We start from the raw sequence: 22,378 nt of genomic DNA, 5'->3' as shown, positions 1-22,378 counted from the left end.
AATGGATATGATGTATCACGGTAGCCTATGCAGACTATAAAACCGATATATTTTATGGATTTAGTAAAATTAGTGTACATGCGCGCACAGGAGGTGATTTTAAAGTATCTTTTCTCCTATCCTTATATTTCATATCAAAAAGATGTGTAAATCCAAATTGTTTTTTTTAAAAAAAGAAAGATAACTTGCGCATACCGAAGGAGTCATTTTGATCACTGTGGGAAGAATCTCAACATCTTCTGCCATTTAACTCAGAACTGCGGAGGGCAGCATCATTGTGGGGTTGCCATGAGGGAACGGGAGAGAAATTAAGCTGGTAGAGGTTTAACTAATTGATGGGAAAATGTATGAAACGTGTTTTATGGAAATGTGATGGGCTCAAGTTGCCATATTTGAATCCAGATTTTCAGTGCCTCAGAGTCTGGATTTGGTTTGGCTGAAGCGTTGTCATTACACCAGCCTGGCTCCTCGTCCCAAAGCAGCCCCGTACGTTGCATAGTCTCCGGGCGGCGTTCTTGGTTTGGAAGTCTCTTGTTCTACCAGTTCAGCTTCTCTCAGTAGTAGTACTAGAAGTTCAGAAGCAGAAGGAATTCAGATAACTCCCTTTTTACTAAATAGTGTGAATAAAATGCTATTTTACTAAGTAGGACAGTTTAATTAGATATTGAAAGCATCAGAAGATTTGCTTCTACTGTGCCTTCTGCGTGTGCGCGCTGCCTGGTATTTCACCAGCGCGATGCAATTCGTGCTCTCCTTTAAGCTCGTACCGGATTACTGAACCCTCGGTGGCAACAGACCGAGATCAGAATTTCTCACCAGAACTCCTCCACGGAAGGATGGAGCTGCAAGGAGCGCTCCCCTCTGCCTCCTGCGCTGCCTGGCTGAACGAGCGGGCTGGATCCGTCCCGCTGCCTCCGCTCCAGCCCTGCTTTGAAGGACGTAAAGCCTGCCTGCATGTTGAGAGATGGCGGGGGGGGCACAAAAGGAAGTTAGTATCTACAGGAAAGACTCCATTTTTAGAAGATCCCTCAATTATAAATTCTGCATGTATCCCAAACTAGAAGCTCTATTTTTTTTATACTCATCTTTAACCTGTTGGATGAGAGTTCTCGCATGGAGAATCTAACTGATAGTTTATCCGTGACGAAGCGGCTGTTTTACTTATGCTTCCTTCGGTAAAAGTTAAAAGACTGTACCTTGACGTAATTGATATTAAAAACACAGGTTGAATCTGCTACGAAAAGATTTGATTGCTTGAGGTCAGGCCACGTAGCTGTAATAACTTAAAGTGCTTTACTCAATGATACGGAAATATATTAGGATGCCCTTAAGTTCATTAGTAACTGCCTTAGGTCATAGTTTATGTTCAGTAAATTTTACTGAAGTTCGTTGTTACGGCAATGACCTGAACTCAGTCTGTTAAGTCTCCAAATTATTTAGTATAGATAATATATTTAGTCTAGACAGGTGAATTTCCCCCCCCCCTTATCAAAATTGTAATTTCAAATCTTTCCGGTTTCGCCCTCATAATGGCAGATTTTAAGCAAAGCGTAAGTCCCCGCAGCTCCACCTCCGGGTCCCCTGTGAGCAAATGTCGCTTCATTAGTCTGACACCAACACCTGGCGTTGCGCTTCCCCTCTCTCGAGGATGTTTCAGCATCTGGCGCACACTGTGATCTTTTTTTATCTGGGTTTAATCTTTTTATTGACGTTTTATAATTAAAGGTAAGCAGAAACAAATCAAGGATAATATAAAAATGTGAAGTTTTGTGCAGTTGCGGCGGCATCGTGCAGCGTGTTAGGAAAAGCGTCCAAATAATAATAATAAAAAAGGGGAAGGATAAAATCGCAGTATGGAACGTGGTGTCTTTACTGGCCGCTCTCTGTGGCCAAATTCTTCCTCAACAGAGCTGATCGTCAGGAAGGGGATCGATAGACACCCCCCCCAGACAATGGCTATCCAAGTAATCCATTCCAGGCTTTTTATTAAAGCGTCTGTAATTAATAATCACTTTAAAATGCATTTCTTAAATTTTAGACTGCTTTGCGCCTGCCCATTATCGGCTGCCCCTTTGTATTTCGTCCCTTCATCTCTTCTTTCCCCAGAGAGCCGCCGCTCCAGGCGCCCCATCCTGCTGGGTCGGCCCGGGGGACGTGCTGCCAGGCCTAGCGTGGTCCGGGCTCCACCAGCGCTCCGGGCTCCCCCCGCTCCTCGGCCACCCACCTTTGTGACCAGCAGGTCCAGGATTCTGCTCCTCTGGCCCGCTCTGGTGAGACCCCCCTGCAGTGCTGCGTCCAGCTCGGGGGTCCCCAGGACAAGAAGGACACGGAGCTGTTGGAGCCAGGCCAGAGGAGGCCACGGAGATGATCCGAGGGCTGGAGCACCTCTGCTATGGAGACAGGCTGAGAGAGTTGGGCTGGTTCAGCCTGGAGAAGAGAAGGCTGCGGGGAGACCTTAGAGCCCCTTCCAGTCCCTGCAGGGGCTCCAGGAAAGCTGGAGAGGGGCTGGTGCCAAGGGCAGGGAGTGACAGGCCAAGGGGAATGGCCTGAAGCTGCAGGAGGGGAGATGGAGATGGGATGTGAGGCAGAAATCCTTCCCTGTGAGGGTGCTGAGGCCCTGGCACAGGGTGCCCCGAGAAGCTGTGGCTGCCCCTGGCTCCCTGGCAGTGTTCAAGGCCAGGTTGGATGGGGCTTTGGGCAACCTGGGCTAGTGGAGGGTGTCCCTGCCCATGGCAGGGGTGGCACTGGATGGGCTGGGAGGTCCCTGCCCACCCAAACCAGGCTGGGATTCTATGTTTTTCCCTTGTGCCAGAGCCGGGGGACTCTCTGCCTCCCAGCAGCCGTTGGCCGCGGTGAGTGTGACGCTCAGAGCCAGGGACACTTTCCACCTCAATTTGAGCGTGCGCACGTGGCCAGCGTGGCTTGGATTTGGAAGCCCCGATTCAGCTTGGTCTTAATAAGCACTTGACTTAAAAAAATGTATTTATGTTTTCATAGCACCAGCCCAGTTCCCAGAAGAGGGAGGTCTGGTGCAACAGCAGGTGGTTCTGTTGGCAAAATGTGGCAAGGAAGGCAAAGAAAAGTATGTTTTCTTGTATAATTTTGAGTTAGGGACCATTAATGTAGTGAAACAGCACATTCTTCTAGTCATCACCAGGGTTAATTTTTTTCATGTGTGTTTTAATATCACTGGTCACATGATACTACAGTTTGTATTTTTTTCCTGTACATTGAGTTAAAAGGAATTGAAATGTTAATTATCTCCTTAAAGTGCGATGCCGGGTGCTGTAGTGGGCACACGACGTTCACGCCACTGTGACGGGGCAGGGTGTTTCTGTACGGTGTTTATTTCGTCAGGAAGCACCGGGGCTGTGCTGGAGCAAAGTTTTTTGGGACTTTAAGGGCAGCTGACGCAGTATTTGAAAATATCAACGTTTTTCAGTTTGTGGAGAAAGAAATTATTTTGACAGAGAAAAAACCTTTGTACTGCTAATGTAATGCTCCTCTGAGCTAATGTGTGACCTGAAGCGTTGAAAAAATACAGGGGGAATAAATAAAGAGGGAAATTGCCTATGGATGTCTGTGGCAGAGCTGAGGTTTCAGTTCAGGCAGTTAAAAGGACAGAGCCAAGTTCCACCCGTAAAATCAGACTTACGCGAAGGGCATCATCCGCGTCGTGTGACAGCGTTTAAATCCAAAGTCGACATTAATAAAGTTTCAAATCACCAGTGATCCGGTAAGTTAAAGACGTGGGAAATTATATCCCCTTTGGCTATGGCATGTAACGGGCATCCTTCCGAAGCAGAAACGCCTGTGCCAGGAGGGAGGAGCGGGGGGGGGACACGGTAAGGACACATAGAAGGAGGGAGGTTTTTGGCTGTTCAGCGTTGCTAATTTGCAAAGGAAACCCGGTGTTTTGGGTAGAAATATCCCTTTATTGATAAAGAGTCGCTTGTTGGTAGCAGGGCTGGGGCAGCGGCAAAGTTATTGAAAAATGTGTTCGACTTAGAGATGTGTTAAACTCACGGCCTAACCCCAAAGCCGCGGGGAAGCATGCAGCCCTGCGTCAGCTGCCCTTAAAGTCCCAAAAACCAATATTTATAGTTTTAAAAATACTTCAAGCATAAACTGTTAAAAAAAAAAAAAAGGCACTATAGAGTTTTAGGAAAAAGCTGGGACAAATTGACTTTTCCTGTTGTTATTTTAAGAACATTTCAGTCCGTTCTTGCCTTGGGGGGGGGGGGGTGCCCGGGGTGCCCGTGAGCTGTCCCAGGGGCAGTGGGACGGGAAAGGACCGTGTCCACCCCAGGGGACCTCAAGCGGCATCTCCACCTGCTGACGGGCTGAACGAGCCTGATTATTCATGATCAAGCAAAATTTGGAGCCGTTAGGAATGTTGCCCCTGTGATTTAATTAGATAAAATTATTATGGACAGTGCGCGTTAGAATCTAAGGCAACGAAATCACTCTTGGAACCTGCCTGGTTTATCACGAGCCTCAGATGCTTGCGAGGACTGGGGTTTCTTGGAGGGGGGATAATGGGGAAGAGAAAACTGATTGTAAAATATTAGCTGTTGCAAAAATTACACGTTTTCTGGAGGCAGCCTGTGCTTGTGCACCTCGGTGTTTGCGTGCTTTTCCAAGGTTGCCATTTGTATTGTGCTTTTCAAACGTTGTTTACTGGATTTCTGGCTGCAGGTTGTCCATGTAAAGAACGGTTTTGAAGATGGGGTTCTAAAGGGAATAAAGCAAATACAACAGACGGAATGGCCGTTTGTCAGGAAACCTGCACGAGCCGGTAAATGCTGTTTTCCAGTGTAGGTGGTGTAAAAATGAGGTGGTGTAAAAGTGTGCTAACATAGGGCTCTGTTGATCAGGAAAGGTCCCCAGCATCTCCCGCTAGGAAACATTATGTGCTGCGGCGAGTTCCTTCACGAGATGGCCGATCTGTCTGCAAACTGCCTTGGATGCCTGTTACCCGCCTGCCGGCTGGGTTTAGGTAAAAAACTGTGAGCCAGGATGGGAATTTCCTGGGCAGAAGACAGGGTTGTGTTGGTATGAAATAGCCTGTGACTGTACAGGCTGCCCGGGAGCTTGCTGTGATTCATGCAGGCAGAAGACGGGCTCTTCCAGATAGGTTTCGAATGCATGCTTGCACTCTGCAGAACTAAGTTTTTGAGGATTTTTTTTTTTTTTAAGGTCAGTTATTAATTTATTTAAATTAATATGAAGTGATCTGACCATCAGCAAGGTGTTTGACCTGCAAATCTCTCTCTCAATTTAAAAAGTTTATCCTCGGTAATTAGAGAAATGGCAAAGAAACAAGAAACTCTGGATTTTTTCTCATAAACGTGGTATATTTTAGCGTTCACCAGTGTCGCATGCTGCACTTTGGAAGGTGAACGGGTGCTGCTTGAAGTATTGCTGCTCTCGTTCAGTGCTATGAACACAGGTACTTCACCTGGCAAGAAGAATGTTTTAGTTCAATCCTTCTGTTGGCGTGTGAATAGTCTAAAATTTGGCTTTAATTCACACATTGGCTGAAAATTCATGGAGGGGAGAAGCAATGCAGAAAGCCTGCGGATGGGTACAGGGAAATTGTAAGGAAATTAAAGGAAAAGTAGATTAAAAATAACAACTTCCCTTATATCATCTGAGGAAGCGTCTTGCTTTGCTGCTATATTAAAACACAAAACAGCTTTGGTCTGCTTTCATCTGCTTTTTATGAAGGGAAAAAGTCAGATACGTTTCCTCCTGGAATGAAGCACATGAACACGTGGCATCCTTTAAGGGGAGATATAGCATCAACAAGAGGTGCATAAATATTAAAATAATTTTGAAGCTGGTATTGGAGTCATTTTTTTTTCAGAAATGCATCAGGTGAAAATGGAAGTTTTACAACTGTGAAGACACGTGAGCAGGTAAAGTGCTAAGCAGGTTCTCCCTCCGCTGGTAGAGAGTGCTGGTTCAAAGCCACAACCTCGACTAACAAAAAAAGTTATTTATTTCCCCTTCCTGGGTGCGTACCGTAAGTCAGTGCATTTCGTCAGCATCATGTTAAAAAATACTTGATTTCAAATCCCTTCCAAGACGTGTTTTTTAGATGAAACGTTGGCACCTTCGTTCTGTTTCATGGCTGGCTTTGAAAAGGGGTTTGGAGTGGGGCGCAAACCAGTGGCAGGAGACCATCAAATGGTCAGGTTTTAACTGCTTCTGCTCTGAAAGTGAAAATACAGATAAAGCCGTGGTCTCTCTCACAGGGCAATTTAGGACTTTTTTTATGAATTAAAAGTCTTGAAATTGTCTTCAAAATTTAAGACAGATGAAAACCCAAACCGGCTTCTGTACTTCATTAGCGTTGTGTATTTTACTGTCATCTTTATGGCATTTACTTGTGCTAAAGGATAAGTCTGAGACAAGCATCAGTTAAGGTAATGGGATTGTAAAGCAATCACGTAATTAGTTATCTGACTTCAATCATTTAAAAAAAAATTTATAGCTACGTATTGAAAAGCTGCTTCCAAAAGGGAAAATGAACAACGGTGTACGAAACGAGCGGGCAGCGAAAGGGCCGGGCGTCCTCGTCTTGGGCGGTACGGAGATCTGATTCTCAGTCCTCTCGTAATAAACCCCTGGAGTAATCCCAGGCGGCAACGACGGAGCACGAGGAGAACGGTCAGAGCTGTGGAAAAGATGGGTTGTGGACGGGACTGAGGATATTTTGACCAAAGAAGATGGCCGGGGGAGAGAAGTTCTCCAGTTTGCTCAGGGGTGAGGAGCTGCTGAAAGGGGGGGCTGGACGCGCGGACACCGCTCGCGTTGCCAGTGTAATCTTTGTCTCCTCTACCTTAGGCAGTCATTTTATCTAGTAAAAAAAAAACCAAACACCAAACCAAGAAAAATTATCCTGCTTAGGAGGAAGCTGTAAGGATATTTTTACTGCTGTTTTTTTGATATTCCAACTTGATTTAAAAGAACAACAAACAAGCCACAAACAAACAAAACCCCCCAAAGCAGCAGAAAGCTCAAGGGTTGGAGGGAATGTGAGCCCTTGGTTTCCAGTTGTGATCATAACTATATACAGAAATGTGCAGTCTGGAGATGTGCTTGTACCATTGCAATGTGCATGTATTTTGTCTGATTTAGCAAATTATTCAGAAGTGTTCAATTTTCAATTACTCATTTTGAAACAGTCATTTTTTTAGGAGCTGACATCTCGAGTTTGCTGTTCTGTATTGCAGAATTCCCCGGTTTAGGTACCAAGAAACGAGCATCCTTCTGGGATCTTCCATAGATTTACTTATTTCCCCCCTTGAAACCCCAGAATTCTCCAGAAATATAAGGCATATTTATCCATTCATTAAATATTTCACTTATATTCTGAGGTTTGGTCTTTAAATTTCCATTAATTTGCACTGTTTGGTCTATTGAGGTTTTCATTTGTCAAAATTGTTAGCTCTTGGGTATTGGTTACGCAAATATTGATGTGTAGCTTTGGCCTGTTAGCTATCAATTGAAATCAGAAAATCAATACACTTAATAGCTCCTCATTACAGAGTTGATGCATTTGCAAGGCTGAGTCGCGTATTGTCAGGGAACAATCAATTCAGTCAAAAACTATTACACCATCACCGCCAGAAACGGTTTCATAATGTTTCGCTGTGTTTATAGTTGACCTGAGCTTCCACAGCAGCTCGAAATGCAAAATAACCCACTTTTGGGGCTTTTTGTCATAAAGCGGGAGCCGTGGGTGACAGCGATGGCAGAGACTCAGCAAACCCTGCCGTGCTCCCGGTGGCTGGTCCTGGTGCAGGTTTTGCAGGTAAAGACTCTGCGCTCTGGCTTCCAGCAGCGCTGACCGTTTCCTAAAGCCCTTAGCTGCCTTGTTGGTGTCCGTGATGCCGACTGAGAACCTACAAACCCATCGCTTTAGATGCAGATACGGAATTAAATCAATTTACGTCACAGCTCCCAGCCGACGTCGCGACGTGAACCAAAGCTGAGCCTGTTCTTCGCTTTCCTGGAATATTCCCCCCATGGCCTTCTCATTCTCCGCGTGCGTGTTGTGCTTTCTTGAGTTTAGATTGCGAAGCAGTGGAGGCACCTCTGAGATTTCAGGCTCACGTACGTGTAAGAGGATACATATATTTTCTTTCTTTGTCTGAAGAAAAGCATACAGTGTTTGCATTTTTAGTTTAAAACTCTTTGTAAAGTAATCCATTAAACGTAGTTGAAGAACTTTGAGGTGGCTACAGAATGCACCTCTATAGAGAAGATAATACCTAAAACCAGCCACAGTGGTTTATAAAATGATTTTTGTAGGTAAAGACTCTGCTTTCTGGCTTCCAGCAGCGATGGAAATTTCCTAGAGCCGTTGGCCGCATCGGTTGGGGCTAGCCCTGCCCCATCAGCCCGGCAGCTCCGAACGAGCATCCAACCCGCTCGTTACTCCATTAAAAAAAATTAATGGTTATTTTAAGTTCAATATGTGCATACTATATAATCTCTCGTGTGCTTATTGAACTGAGGACTAGTCATTAGTGTACAAGCAGCTGCTTTCACTCTCTGTGCTGATGGAAACGGATCCAAGCGATTTCTGCTCCGGTCCTGCGCTGTCTCCTTTCTGAAAAATGACAGTGGAAAATTATCCGTAGGTTAGAGGGATACTTCTTAAAAGTGGCCTGGCGTTAAAGACCATTAGCTATTTCAGCCATTTAGATGTAGGGAGCGCACTTGGTAATTAAACATTATGAAACAGAGAGTTAAAAAGCAGGAAGAGGCAACGATAGCAGTAAGGATGCTGTAACTGTAGGCTGGTTTTATGTTAAAAGGTACACTTCGAGGAGTACTCGAGTACATTGCTCAATGTAAATGAGAAATGGCTCTGTGGACTTTAAGTGAATTCATTATTTGCAGTCAGAAGGGCCTTGTCTTTTTGATTTAAAATGACTACGAGCCCACAGAAACAAACGCATTTCCTCTAAGTTCATGTGTAAGTCATCACGCTGAATTTAACAGAAAGACGTATGTTCGAAGCATCGAGCATCTAAATCCTGGCTAGTGATTATCTCTAGGTCTGCGCTGCTGTTCGCCAAAGTAACTGCAAGCAAGTTGTGCCATTCCTTTTATTTAGGTACTTTTCCTGACTGGAAAAAGATAGGTTATTAAAGTCGAAGAAAAAATCCAGACACTCGGCAAACATGTAGGATGAGTGAAACACAGACTAAATTAATGATATTTAAGATGATGTACGTAATTATAACAGAAAGGTCAGGGTAGGTGGCAGCTTTCCCAAGTATATGGAGTGTCAGAAAAGTCCCCAAAGTATGTATTTTAATTGAGTGATGTTTTCTTTCCTTCACGTTGAAGCATTAAGGTATTACCCCAGTCCCGGGCCCGCGTTCCTATAATTTAACATGGCAAAATTCCCAGCTCTACGTTTTGACAGTAAAACCACATCACGCGCAGGCTCCTTCCAGCAGTGAAATACCACTTTGTGTCTGTCTCCAAATCACCGGTTTCTTTTTCGATTTCAACAAAAATATATTTAATACGCGGGGAAAATAAATTCTACAAGGGCGAGGATGAATTGAACGCTGGTTTTGAAATGGGAGAAAGGCGTGAGAAAGGAAAGGAGCCAAGAGATGCGACAGGAGCGAGCGAAACTCTGCAGCAAAGGGCGAATAACCCGTAAGTAGCGCGTGGCGCGTGCCGAGGAGCCGGGTGGGTTGTACAGCCCCATCGGCCCCGGGCAAAGAAGCGCCCGGCTGAGCCTGGTCCGTAGGTGTCTCGGTTAGGCCTGTCCTAAGCCACAGAGTGGTGGGAGCCGGGCTGGTGGCCGGTGCCGGGGTTCCCTGGCCAAGGGCCGGGCGGGGACCCCGACCACACGTCCTCCTCTGAAGGCTTGTGCCGATTACAAACCAACCAGAAAACCGGGTAGTGCAGTCAGCCACGTCGGGTTTAGGTTTTCTTGGACTGAGTCTGGCTTAAAGCGCTTGTGCCAACAGCAGCAGCAGGCTGGAGGGACGCTTCGCCCCGTCTCGATCGGCACCAAGGCCTTTTGCCTTCGGGAAAGAGACCGTCAGGGGCTCTGAGTGCCGGGACACGGGGAAAAGCACTTCACTACGCGAATTCCCCAGAGAGGGAATTTATTATAATTGTTTTCTCCAATAACAATTATAATGGGGTTTTTTTTTCTTCCTCCCCTTTTCTTTTTTTCAGTCCTTGGTTTGCCTCCAGCCCGTCCCAGTTAGCCAGCATCCCTCCCCGGGCTTCTCCAGTTACACTTAAATATGGCTTAGGGATAACGGAGAGCGCACGTGGGGTAAACGGAGCCCACATCAATACCGCGGCTGGCGTGGGGGTTCTGCCGGCCGGTAACGTCGTCTGCCGTGTGAAAAGGAAGGGCACAAAGGAAAAAAGGAATTGTTTGTGTCCCGGGAAGGCTCCGTCCTCAAAGTGGGTGAATGGGATTAGGTAAATTAGAGGTTTGGAGCAGAGAAATATTCTTGAGGAATACAAAAAGAAAGGCTAACCAAATGTGAAATCCTTTCTTACTCTTTTCTTATTCTGGCATCTCGTTTAGTGATGTCCTCGTTAGCAGAGAGGTTTGAGCCCGTGCGTTGTCTCCGTGGCCCCGTTCTGAGCTGAGCCTGGAAGAAAGCGCATTTTGTGTGTGCGTGCGCGTGTGTGTGCAAATGCGTGTGTACGTTCCTGCACGCACACACCAAAACCGCTCCTCTGCTTTAAACCAAATGCCTGGAAAGGAAGGGAAAAACTAGAATCCAGCACTATGACTTCTAAGTGCATAATTGCAAATTTTCCGCAGGGTCTCTGCCTCAGTGTTGTTTCATTCTGGACAGTCTTTAGTTAATAGGAACTATTAATTATTTTATATTCTCATTATTCAGTATGCAGATCTGTACTTTATTTGACTGCAGCTATTCAAATCTCATCTTAAAAGCAGCATTATGAATTTCTTCACGGGCTGTTCTGGGGGCTCATCACTACGGGATCTGAACGTGTCACGAACATTAATGCTTTTATCCTCGCACCAGCCCGGTGCAGCGAGTTGTTAGTTCCGGGGCGTTAAGGAGAGAGCAGAGACACAAGTATAACAGGGTTTCAACTTCGGAGAACTTTAAAAGCGGGAGATTGCCTTCAGCATACTTCATTTTGCGTACCCAAAGCCAGGTCCCGTTTACTTCGGTTGCCGTGCGTGGGTTGATGGGTGCGGCTGCTCAGCGCCCTGGGTGTCCCGCAGAAAAGGGGCAGGCTGGGTCGGGGAGGAGAACTCCGGCACCGAAACCAGTTCGTGCGGGCGCAGCCGGTTCACGACACCGGCTGCCCACCCCCCGCCCCGATCTCCCGTGCCGTGCGTTTCCCCGGTGGTGCAACACGCCTGTTCCCTCCTGGCTTTTTCACTTCCACTTTGGTTTCATCCCCGCTTCAGGGGCCAGGAGAGCTCCAGAGAGGCAGTGCCTGGTGCTCGTAACCCGTCCTCCTCACCGTCAGCGGGAGCAGCAGCGTTTAAAGTCACGTCTGGGGCTTTTAAGCTTGTCGGTACGTGTTGGACATAACAAACCATGCACCGGTGGGCATATTAAGGCTATCTTCAGTTTTTTGGGGCTGAAAAATAAGAAATCTTGATAAAGCAAGAGCAAACAGGATCGTTTCCAAGTTTTATGGTTTGACTAAATGCAGGTGGATTTTGACTCGGAGGGCAAAAGCAGTAACTGAAATTTTAGAAGTCAAGTTTGCCAATAACAGGCAAATCGATGCCGTTTCACTGGATCTTCGTAAGCGGCTGGAGCAGCTGCACTGAAATCTTCTGCCAAACGTTAAGTGAGGGGTAGATACGAGCGCAGAAGACTTTAAACCAAAACGTTTCAGGTTTGACAAACTTGCGCGCAGCTCAAAGCAGGATTTCTAACAGGATGGGCCGGGCAGTCTTCACTAAAAGTTCTGTTACCAGCACAACGTATAATCTATATATAAAAAGAAGTCTTAAACGATGGCTTATCGGGGTCATCAACACGCGTTTAAGATAATCTTTTGCAAGTGGGCTCTGCAAGACCTCTCAAAAACTTTGGCTAATGTATTTTTGATATCTCAAATTTTATTTTCTGCCACACTTGGGAGAAGAAAAGTCGGAATGTTTTTGGCTAAAAAATCATTTGGGATTGGGGCATTTTGTGATCGTGGGCCACGGCGGCCGGCCGGGGTGGCAGGCCACAGCCCGCCTTGCTGCCCGCCTTCCCTTTGGGGGGTTTGCTCTCTGCGTTGGGTTTTCTCAGGAGTCAAGTCTCTGAACAGCGTTTCAGGATTTGTATCCTTACCAGCTCCGTCGGAGGCAGATCGACGGGCTGGGGGTAAGGGGCAGGGGTAGCGCTGCCTACCTCGAAGGGATGGAGCGTGTACAAGGAGCATCGTATTGAGGGGTTTGTTGGGTCACACGTGTTTTGCTGCCCAGGCGGTGTGGGGCAGCGTTCGTGCCAGCACCGGGACTCTTCAGTGCTTTGCATCGTGGAGAAGCATCTCGGTGTGGAGCCCGTGTCCGTGTTCACCAAAAAAAGGGCTGAACTGAGGAGCCTGTGAAGCTAGGGGAGACTGTTCCTTTGGTTAAATTTAACAGGAATTGTATCCAGTTGTTTAAACCACAATCCCTTGTGTGGTGTTTTTTATCTTCTGCTTAAAACCGGGTTTCGTTGATCTCGGTGGCCGTGCCAACGTTACATGCGTACTCACCGCGTGTCAGATGGGTATTTGTTGCAGAGACCGGGGTGAATCTATGGGATAAGCACGAGACTTAACTGAGAATTGTCTTGTTTATGCTGGCTAAGGCCGAGACGAAATGGGATTTTAAATACGTGTATCATATTTTATTGGTGCTAGACAGATGTTTAGCTGGTGTGCACGGCATTATTTCCTGGCCCAGGAAAAACAATTAAAACCAAACAAACAACAATTTGCTAATCTACATTTCATTTTTGCTTTAGCCACTGAAATTGTATTCAGTGTTTGAGGGCAGCCAGAGGTGGTTGTAGCTGCTGTGCATTTCCCCTGATGTGTTACTGAGAATCAATATATGGGCTGGAATGAAAGCGTGGAAGTTCCTGACACTGAGCATCACAGCGGCACCGTGCGCCACTGCGTGATCCCGTGCAACTGTTAGAATTCACCATTAAATACCGTATCTCGGAAGGACTCTGCGGACGACACCACACACTATAATGTGCAAAAGAAAAAAAAAAAATATCTCTGGGCATGTGCGATCGCCCGTCTTCACTGTCAGCATCGCTTTGGGAAGTGTAAACAAAGGAAGGTCCGTGCAAAAGCCTGAACGCCTGCAAAGTTTCGGCCCTGCTGTCCCGCGCGTCTCGCAGCGTGGCTCAGCCGCAGCCCGGGTTCAGGCACCAGCCCTGTTCCCCCCCGGCTATCAGACAGCACTTCTCTCTCCGTCCATCCAGCGCTCAGTAACGTTTTACTGTGCAGGGCTTTGGTTCTGCCGCTTCTATACAGTTCCACCAGTGTATACAGTGGGGTGGGGCTCGAAATACTTTTATTTATCTGACTGTGTATAATGGATACGTGTATGGGCTTAACACAGACAAATTGTTATATATTATACGTATATGTAATATATACACTCGTTAGTTTGTACATACAATATAGAGGTTATTTGGGATAGAGATATATAAAAGATAGAACCACCCAGTAATTGCCTTTAAGATCAGAGCACAAAGCATTACCTTGGATTTTACAAGGCCAGCGAGCAACAAAAGAGCAGTAATTTATGAGCTCAGCGTAAAAGAATAGCATAATTGCATTAAAAATTAATGCTAATGAACACTAAAATGGGGAAGGTGGTTATGATGAAAGTTTGTATTCATCTTCCCTGGTTTGAATGATGGCTAGTGGCTTGATTAATGGCTTAATTTCTATCAATTAGCGGGGAAAAATCTCCTACGAGACAAGGGTAAATTGAGCATTGAATTACATATCTTGCTTTTGTGTGCTGAGAAAAAAAAGCGGCGTATCTCTGATATTAGCCGCAGTGACAAATGCGGTGTGCCCTGCGCCGGCTCTCCCGGCGGGCTGCTGGCGTGCGGTTCTGGGGTGGGGGGGCGGCCGGCAGACGGCCAGCCGGTACCGGCCCCCCCAGCCTGCGCTCGGGCGTCCCCCTCCGCAGCTTCTCTTGCTCCCTCTATTAAGGGAAGGAAAATATCCAGCAATTTTGAGTGTATTAGGGCTGCTTCCTGCCACTTCTTAGCGGATTTTGACTTTTTTCCTTGAAGATTTTCAAAAATACCCTCAAATGCCTCAAAATGGGAGTGACGGTAGGAACTAACACGCGTGTGAAAAGCGGTGGAGGTGGCCTGCATGGAGGTTAAATGCGTGGCTAGAGCAGAAATTCACATGTTTTTGAATTGCTTAAATTAAACGTTCTTAAATTCAGAACTCAATTGCTAAAGTTTCCCATCGTCTCTTCTGCTTGATTTTATACCCAACACTTCCATTTTTTTAAAGAAAAAGGTATTGGCATCCAGACTTGTTTTAAAATCCTGTGAAAGCAAGGTTACAATAATAATGTATTAAAATAAGAAATTATAAGTACTCTAGCACTCTCTCATAAGTCCTACAGCACTTACAACACCCCCTTTTAATACATTATAATCGTAGCACCGGAGTACTAACAATTAAGCTTGAAGACTACAAATTAGCAATAAAAACTTCCTCTGGCCACCGTTGTTCATTTTGGAGTATGTTTTCTGGTTTCTGTGACTTGGGCTGGAAAAAGTTCGTTCTTTGGAAATCTCAACAGTTAGGAAATAGTGTGGCCAAGTGTTGAAACGGCGCTTTGACACAGCTGCGGGGATCTGCAGACCTTCGCGGTGTCAAGCCGGTTTTATCACGGCTTCAAGTTGTTAGAGGGAAGAGGTAAAACGAATCCCGAATTCCCCTCCGGCTGCGTGTCAGCGGGCGTCCCGGCAGGGATGCCGGGCTGGCTGCATCCCCGGGGCTCGGCATCCGCAATTTTCCGAAGGCCTCAGACAAAGGCGGCGATGGGGACGGCGATGTGCGTGGCGGTGCCTCCCTCTAACGGCTGGCCCCGCGGAGGCCGGGCTGCTCGCCGGGCTGCGAGACTTCCCCGGGTGGGGAAACGGGGCTGAGGTGGTTGGAGATCCAGCCCCGGGGCGGCCGTGGAAGGCGCCAGCGAGGTTCTCCACTCAGCGCGTCTCCTCGGACACGCGTGGCCGTGGCGCTGGCTCGCGGGGAAGGGTGTTAGGATTTGAGGTCGCGCTCTGCAAACACCTGCGGGCTCCGGCGTTTGCGGCTGTGTCAGGGGACAACCCCCATCAGCCGTTGCTAATTGTGTCCCCCACGGAGAAAAGATTTGGGGGGGGACACGGGACGGACCGAAAACCGGAGCTCTGAGTTGTGTAAAGTCTAGAGGTGACAACAGTGCCGTGAATCCCGCCTGTCCTGCTGGATTTTCCCTCCTCCTCCTGCTTTCATTTTGTTTAATAAAAATACTCTTCTCTGTAGCCGACAGTGGGTCCCGAAGCCACGTCGGTTTTTGTCTCTTCTGCTGCACGTTGTCTAACTGAAAACTTCGTTTTTCTTTGATATGTCAGTTTGTGCAGCTTAAATAAAACCAGGAAGCAATTAAAAAGCACCGTGCCTGTGAAAAACCACAGCTGTGTTGAAGAAACCTACGCAGTTGTTACTCTATCCATACAGATGTGCACATCCAGTTGTATAGAACTATACACCATCACCTAAGCTAACCCTAAGTAAAATGGGAGGAAGGGGAAAATATTTTCCTCTTTAGCTGGTTTGTTTAGTCTGGGATCTATTTGTGTTTTCTTCTTTTAATCCTCAACTCAAGCAAAAGAGCAGAAAAAAATAGCACCTTTTTTCTGTGAGTGTTTCAAAGCATATTGCTGAAAATGTGGTAGACTTTAAATGGGTCAGTTAAATTAAGCAGCTATATCCCTTGAAATATCATTAGTAAGAGATGAAGAAACTCGCGTTCTGAGTAGTAGTTTGGGTTTATTATGTCATTGCTTTGACTCTTAAGTTAGACCTGCTTGAAAGAAAACGCTTTAGGTAAAGGCATGGGTTCATTTTCATGGATTATAGATTAGCCATGAATCCAGTAAGCACTACAAATTTACACCTAAAGATTACGCAAGAAATATTTAAAACATGTTTTTGTGTAATGGGTCATTCACAAGATATTATCAGTCATTCACTGCTTCGGTTTCAATGCTTGCTAAATTCTTAGTGGGCTTCATCACCAGTTTTGTCTTTAGAAATAAGCAAAGAAATGAGAATATTTTCTGCAGGCAAGGTACTTTGTCTTTTATCTGATTCTCTGGTGCTCCGAATTATTGTGTGTGTGAAATTTTGGGATGGCATCTGAAGGATTAATGCACACTTTATTTCTAAAGGGATGTTTCAAATTATTGCTAACAGTGACTAATTCGATATGCAAATAGCAGCTATAAAAGATGTGGGTGTAGGTGTATGTATTTAGATAGACATGGGGAGACGTACGTAAGTGAAGGACAGCGTTCCCAGTTAAATCCTTCTGCCCTGACGTAGCTGGGGCAAAAATCCGTAGATTACTGTAAAATTACGTTAACTAAATATTCTAATAGAATCAATTTTAGGGTACAGGACATAAATTGTGAGGTTTTGAGGCTGCACGGAGGGGGGGGGGGGGCAGGGCGGGCTCCTGCGCAGTATCACCACGGCCGAGCGTCGGCGGCGACAGCAATGGTAATTGTGACCGCTGCTAGAATCGCCTTTTTATAAAAACCGGCCTCAACAAGCCCTAATACAATATTTAGTTTATTTTTTCACTATAACACGGTAAAATACTTGCTGTGCAATGAGTTAGTATTGATTTTTTTTTTGTCTGTAGCCTCTTAGCTTTCTGACTCCATTATTTTTGATTTTACTATGAAATACATATCCTTTCTACTGACATCTGACAAACAACATATGGAAGTCCTTTTATCTACCAATAATGTGTTTGTCAAAAAAAATCATACGCTAATGGGTTATGCTTCCTCCAGTCCATTTTCCCCAAGTTAATGTCACTGATGTAATTCTAAACATCGAGTGATTTTTGCCCCCTTAATAATTTGTCATTCCCATAGGTTTGTATAAGATTCTTGTACGATACTGTCACAGGCTGGGAACTGACCGTAGGTTTTGTAAAGTAAGAGTTGAGCAGTGGATTTTAAGTCTCCATTCACCTGCCTTCTCTGATACCTGGTTTTAATAGCGTGACTACCAGGTACGCTTCCCGTTCCTTTATTTACCCTCTGAGGGTAAATAATTTACCCAAGAGCTTGATGAATTATGGTTTCCTCTCCCTAGTAAAGCATTAGTATATTGGGTTTTATACTTCCTATGGGATCCTTAGGAATCTTTTTTTAAAAAGAAGATGTCTGCAGCAAGGCAACAGAACTTTTAAACACAAGCTTAATTGTAAGCAAGTGATTTTTTCCTTCTAAATTCAAAAGAATCAGGCTTAAAGATGTCCTTACGCACTTTGCTGTAGTGCAGCTCTTGTCCTAAGCCTTGCCAAAGCTGAAGCTTTACCGAGGCTTCCGCAAAAACCTGGCAGGGGCGTGCGGCTGGGCGTGCAAGGAACCAGCGCGCCTCTGCCCACGTGCCCCCCGGTTCGCAGCCTCTCTGCAGCTGAGGACACCCGCACCTCTGCGGTCCGGGCAGCCTTTCCGCCCCGGGAGGTGGTACCGTGCTGCTCCCTGCGCTTGGCTCCGGTCAAGTTATTAAAACATCAGGTCCGAGTTCGCTGCGCCAAGCAGTCGGAGCCCTGCGGTACCCTCAGCAATCGGCGTATTCGACTTTTCTGCACGTATGCGGACACAGTTAGCATGGTCCTGATTTTTCTGCTTATCGTATTCATAGAGACTGAACAATCTTCCCGAATAAATTTTAAGCAACAGAGCGGGTTCTCGTTTGCTGCTGGAAAGTTGCATCTCTTCCTAGCTTTGGTCTGCCTTACCTATGTTATAAATGCTGCTCACAGCAAAACCTGCCCAGTACTGCGATGCAGCGCCTCGACCGTTTCAGGCTGGCCCCAACATACTGTGTATGAAGGAAATGGTTTTCATAAGTAAGCAAGATGAAGCTAAATTGGTTAAAATTTTAAGCGAAAGCATGCAGTTAGCAGAATGAATGCCAAGATTTGCTTGTCACTGCAGTTGGATGTGGAAGGAGGTAAGGAAGATTCCCTGAGCTGTCAGTCTGAAGACGCAGAAAATGAAACGGCAAAGCAAATACTTGTGTGTCAGATGTGCCGTAATGAACAAGCTGCACTACCCAGGGCAGAAAATACACCAGCTTGGTGGTACAACCTGTTGGTCAAAAATGAGGTGGTTAATTTAGTGCGCGCATGTCCCTTCCAGGAATATTCCTGAGCTGCTGTTAGTTTATTTGCTCATCTGAAGCTCCGCTTACTTGTCATGAATAGACTGAAATGAGTTTTCAGTGGTTAGTCATTGCAGGAGGACCTAAGTTATGTTTATTTTTTTCTTGTGCAAAAGAGAAAGCGTGTATATCTATCTGAATTTGGATTTAGAATTTTGTTTACAGAGAAACTATTTGGTGTTTCTGAATAATTCTGCGAGCTCTTTTGGTCTGCAAGCACTTTTTCTGATTTTAAATATACTTTGGTTTCTCTAGAACAAGAAATTTAATCTTCTATACATACATATGTGTGTACTACAAATACATAATTACAATTGCTCTTTTATTTAAATTTCTGTTTTATATAGTGTTTAAAGTATTCTTGTGTGTTACTGAAATTTCTGATCGCACTTCAGGTACCTGAAAAAAATAGCACTGTTTTCTCCTAAGCTGCCTTTTCCTCAACTTTTTGTCAATCCTCTCTGTACTTTGTGTCACTCACGCCCACGATACCGTGACTCACGAGCTCACCTCCTCCGTGCCGGGTCCCTCAGCCACACAGAGGCACGGGCAGACACAGTTGCACTTCCAAGCTATCCAGAAAAACAAATCGGAGTTTCTGCTGATGGCGTTAGCAGCTCTGGCTGGTGCAGCTAAACCTGCTCTGACATCAAGGCCACCGGTACAAAACCTTTTAAAAATCAATTTGGAGTTAGGAGAGTCTGTACCGGATCAGCCGCATTGTAAGTCTGGCAGCAGAGTTTCGGAGACGATGCCCTGTTTTGTTGGACAAAATCTGGCAAAAGCCAAATTCACCTCCATACAAGCAGAAGTAGTTTTACTGCTACGTACAGACTTCTCCACTGAGGTGTCTGCACTGTCCACAAATCTGTAGCTTCTCCAGGAAATCCTCGTGCCACAAATGTAGCGGTTGTCCCGCGAGGACATCTCTAGCAAATCCTTAAGTTAGCATCTTGCATGACATCATACGTCGAACAATAACGGCCGGATCACTGTTATTTTCACTAAAGGACAGAGTTTTTCTTTGTAACAGCGTATTTTAGGCTGCATTACAAGTTTCCTCTCTGGTATGTGCTGTTGTAAAATATATTCAAGGCATTGCTTAGACACAGCATTTGTTGGAGGCTTACACTAATGTATCCTGACATTACACCTTCTCTTTGTAGACCAAGCCACCCTAGTAGAGCAAGTGAAACGAGTAAAAGAAATTGAAGCTATTGAAAGTGACTCCTTTGTTCCACAGACATTCAGATCAAGTAAAGAAGTCAAAAAGGTAAGTTTCCAATATCCTTTCTTGGTGCATAATCCTTTCAAAGTCAGGTGGAAGCTGCGCTATTAATACAGTTTCCATTACAGAGAGCATCAATGTTGACAATCTTAAATCTCGCCAACGACTCTCCTGTGTTCTTAGTGTGGTGGTCAAAGAATACATTTAAATGTGCAAGAATTCCAATAAAGTCAGCTGCTTTGACAGTATATTCTACCTACGCTGAGCAACTCCAATTTTTAAAAATTCTTTTAAAATTATGTCAAACCGTGAAGGTTTTTTTAGGAACAGCAGAAGAATTAAAATGCAAAAGTAATCAGACATTCACGCTGTAAAGAAAGGTAGAGATCAGTATTTTTAATTCTGCTTAACTGAAGCCAGACTTTAAGACCATATCTACACCCTGAAACAAAACAACATTGTTTTCAGACAGCCTTCCAAAATCTAATGATGTGAGACATCCAGTTTTCAGAATTTTTCCTGCATTTTGGCTGCCGAGTCTTCTAGGGAACTCGGACGCTTTTGTCTGTGGAAGTATGCAAGCAAATGTTTTGTTCAGTTTTTCCATCTGACAGTGAGGTGTTTTGAATTATCACTGTTTGGTTCCCCCAGAAAATGAATTTTCTTGCCTTTTCAGAAGTCTCCGAGAAGTTCCTGCAGCCCCGTTTGGGAGTTTGAGGATAAAATACTCAGATGTGTTTGTTTCTTTTTAGTCAGTAGAGCCCACTGAACTACAATACGAACCTGTAACTATCGGAGCGGGAACTGTTGATGCAGCTGCTCCTGAAAAAGAACCACCACCTGCCAATATTCCTACCGCCATCAAATATCAAGATGATAATTCTTTAGCTCATCCAAATGTAAGTGTGCTGATACTTTATCTTTAGAACAAGAATGAGAGCAGGTTCACGTACCTAACAACCATTTTGCTGTGATCTGAAGACCGTTAGCTAATGGGCCACTCACTGGCACAAAAAGGATCACACTCCTTGCGTCATCCAACAGAGAATAATTACAAAAGAGGAAGTTCACCAGTGATGTAGGTTTAGAGTTACAAACAAATTTTATAACAAAGTAGCACACTAATTTAATGCAGGGGAACTTAAGATCCTGTTCATATGAAAGTTCCTGTTCCATAAAAATTCAGGAAAAATTGCTTTTGTTTTCTGGAGTTGGAAACCTGGTGGAAGACTCAGAACTTGCCCACCTTCCTTGCCAAATCGTAAAGCTTTAGATACATGACAGACTTAAGATAATTTTAAATCGTTGTGGCTAAACTTATGCAAATTCCTTTGCAAGCACTTGTAATTGGAAGTAGGAGTACTTAGAGGTTTTTCTAAGAATTAGCAGGTTGAAAATGACTTGCAGTAAATAAACTAATGTGAGTTCTGCATAATGAACATTGCTAACAAAGGTCAAGACCTGTACAATATGACGAACCTGCTGTTTCAGGAGGAGCCTGAAACTGGAATGTCTTGGCTTTCCAGTCATTAAAAGTCTCTACTAATGTATTTACAGCACCTTTGTATTTTACCACCACCATGCAGCTGGGCTTTTCCTTTGGGCACTGAAATAGTCGACACATGTTTCAACAGATTATAACAAATAAAGAGAAAGTTCACGAGTCATGCTGACTTTTCTTCCTCTCCCCCTTGTCTCTCAGCTGTTTATCGAGAAGGCGGAAGCAGAAGAGAAGTGGTTTCAGAGGCTGATCACTCTTCGGCAAGAAAGGCTGATGGGCAGTCCGGTGGCCTGAGCGAACTGCTGTGACCATCACATACCAGTTGTCCACGAATGCTAAGAAATCCTACCATTAAATTGTTTTATTTTTCTCTTTTGAGGGGATTTTAATACTCAGTATGAGTTGTACAGAGAATAAATATTTCATCTAAATAAAACAAGAATGTCCCATCCTCCATTTTTCTCCCGAACTCATTGTTGGGTGACTCGTATCGCTGAGCTACCCGCTGTAGACGGGAAGGCTATCAGAGCAGTGTAATTTTCTTTTTTTGTACTGAATTCCTCTGTGGTGCAAAAAACCTGACAGCCCAAGGAGACGTAATTTTATACCTCCCAATCAAAATATATATATAACCATGTAGCAGTTTAAAGATAAGACTTAAAAATAAGACTGTCAAAGAAAGTGCAGATTTACCAGCGCTCAGGCAGTGAGAGTACAAGCGATACCACCCTGGGCCATTACATCTTCTGCAGCTGGAGGAGGATTCAGGGCAAATGATATCGCTGTTATCTCATCTTCCTTCCGTTCTGCGTTACGGGAGCAGCTTTTGAATCCTGAACATCTGTGGACAGTCTCCTTGCTGGGGGCTCCTCTAAATTGATGTGTTCATCAGCCTGCTCCAGCCACAGCCCGGTTCCTCACTTCTGGTGGGCTTGAGTGGAAAGAAAGGTTTTACATTTCCTTGAACATCTACCCACTACTGTTAGCATCCGGGAGTAGACGTAAGGAAAAAGTTATGTTATCCTTTTAAACAAATTTGTACAGTTTTCAGCAGGTTTCATGAAATATTATTTTCTGAGCAATTTTAAGCACATTAAAATATTCAGTAATCTGGAAAAGACAGATTTCTATGAATTCCTAATGGGAAATAATATAAATATTATTGTGTGTAATAGTAC

The 22,378-nt window shown here is 44.9% G+C and overlaps 1 protein-coding gene across 1 annotated transcript in view; it reads left to right on the top strand.

The window, feature by feature from the left end:
* The window catches only part of RSRC1 (arginine and serine rich coiled-coil 1), a 164,785-nt gene extending 143,129 nt beyond the window's left edge, over positions 1 to 21,656 (top strand). Inside the window, exons 8-10 of the mRNA XM_075761672.1 lie at positions 19,638 to 19,744; positions 20,452 to 20,598; positions 21,402 to 21,656. Coding sequence (XP_075617787.1) covers positions 19,638 to 19,744; positions 20,452 to 20,598; positions 21,402 to 21,494 — 347 coding nt within the window. The 3' untranslated portion in view covers positions 21,495 to 21,656. The remainder of the gene's footprint in view (positions 1 to 19,637; positions 19,745 to 20,451; positions 20,599 to 21,401) is intronic.
* Positions 21,657 to 22,378: the final 722 nt, after the last annotated feature.

This window comes from Balearica regulorum, chromosome 9 (genome assembly GCF_011004875.1).
Source record: "Balearica regulorum gibbericeps isolate bBalReg1 chromosome 9, bBalReg1.pri, whole genome shotgun sequence".
NCBI lineage: Eukaryota > Metazoa > Chordata > Aves > Gruiformes > Gruidae > Balearica > Balearica regulorum.
The sequence above is the reverse complement of the archived record's forward strand: the minus strand, read 5'-3'. Positions and strand labels throughout refer to the sequence as shown.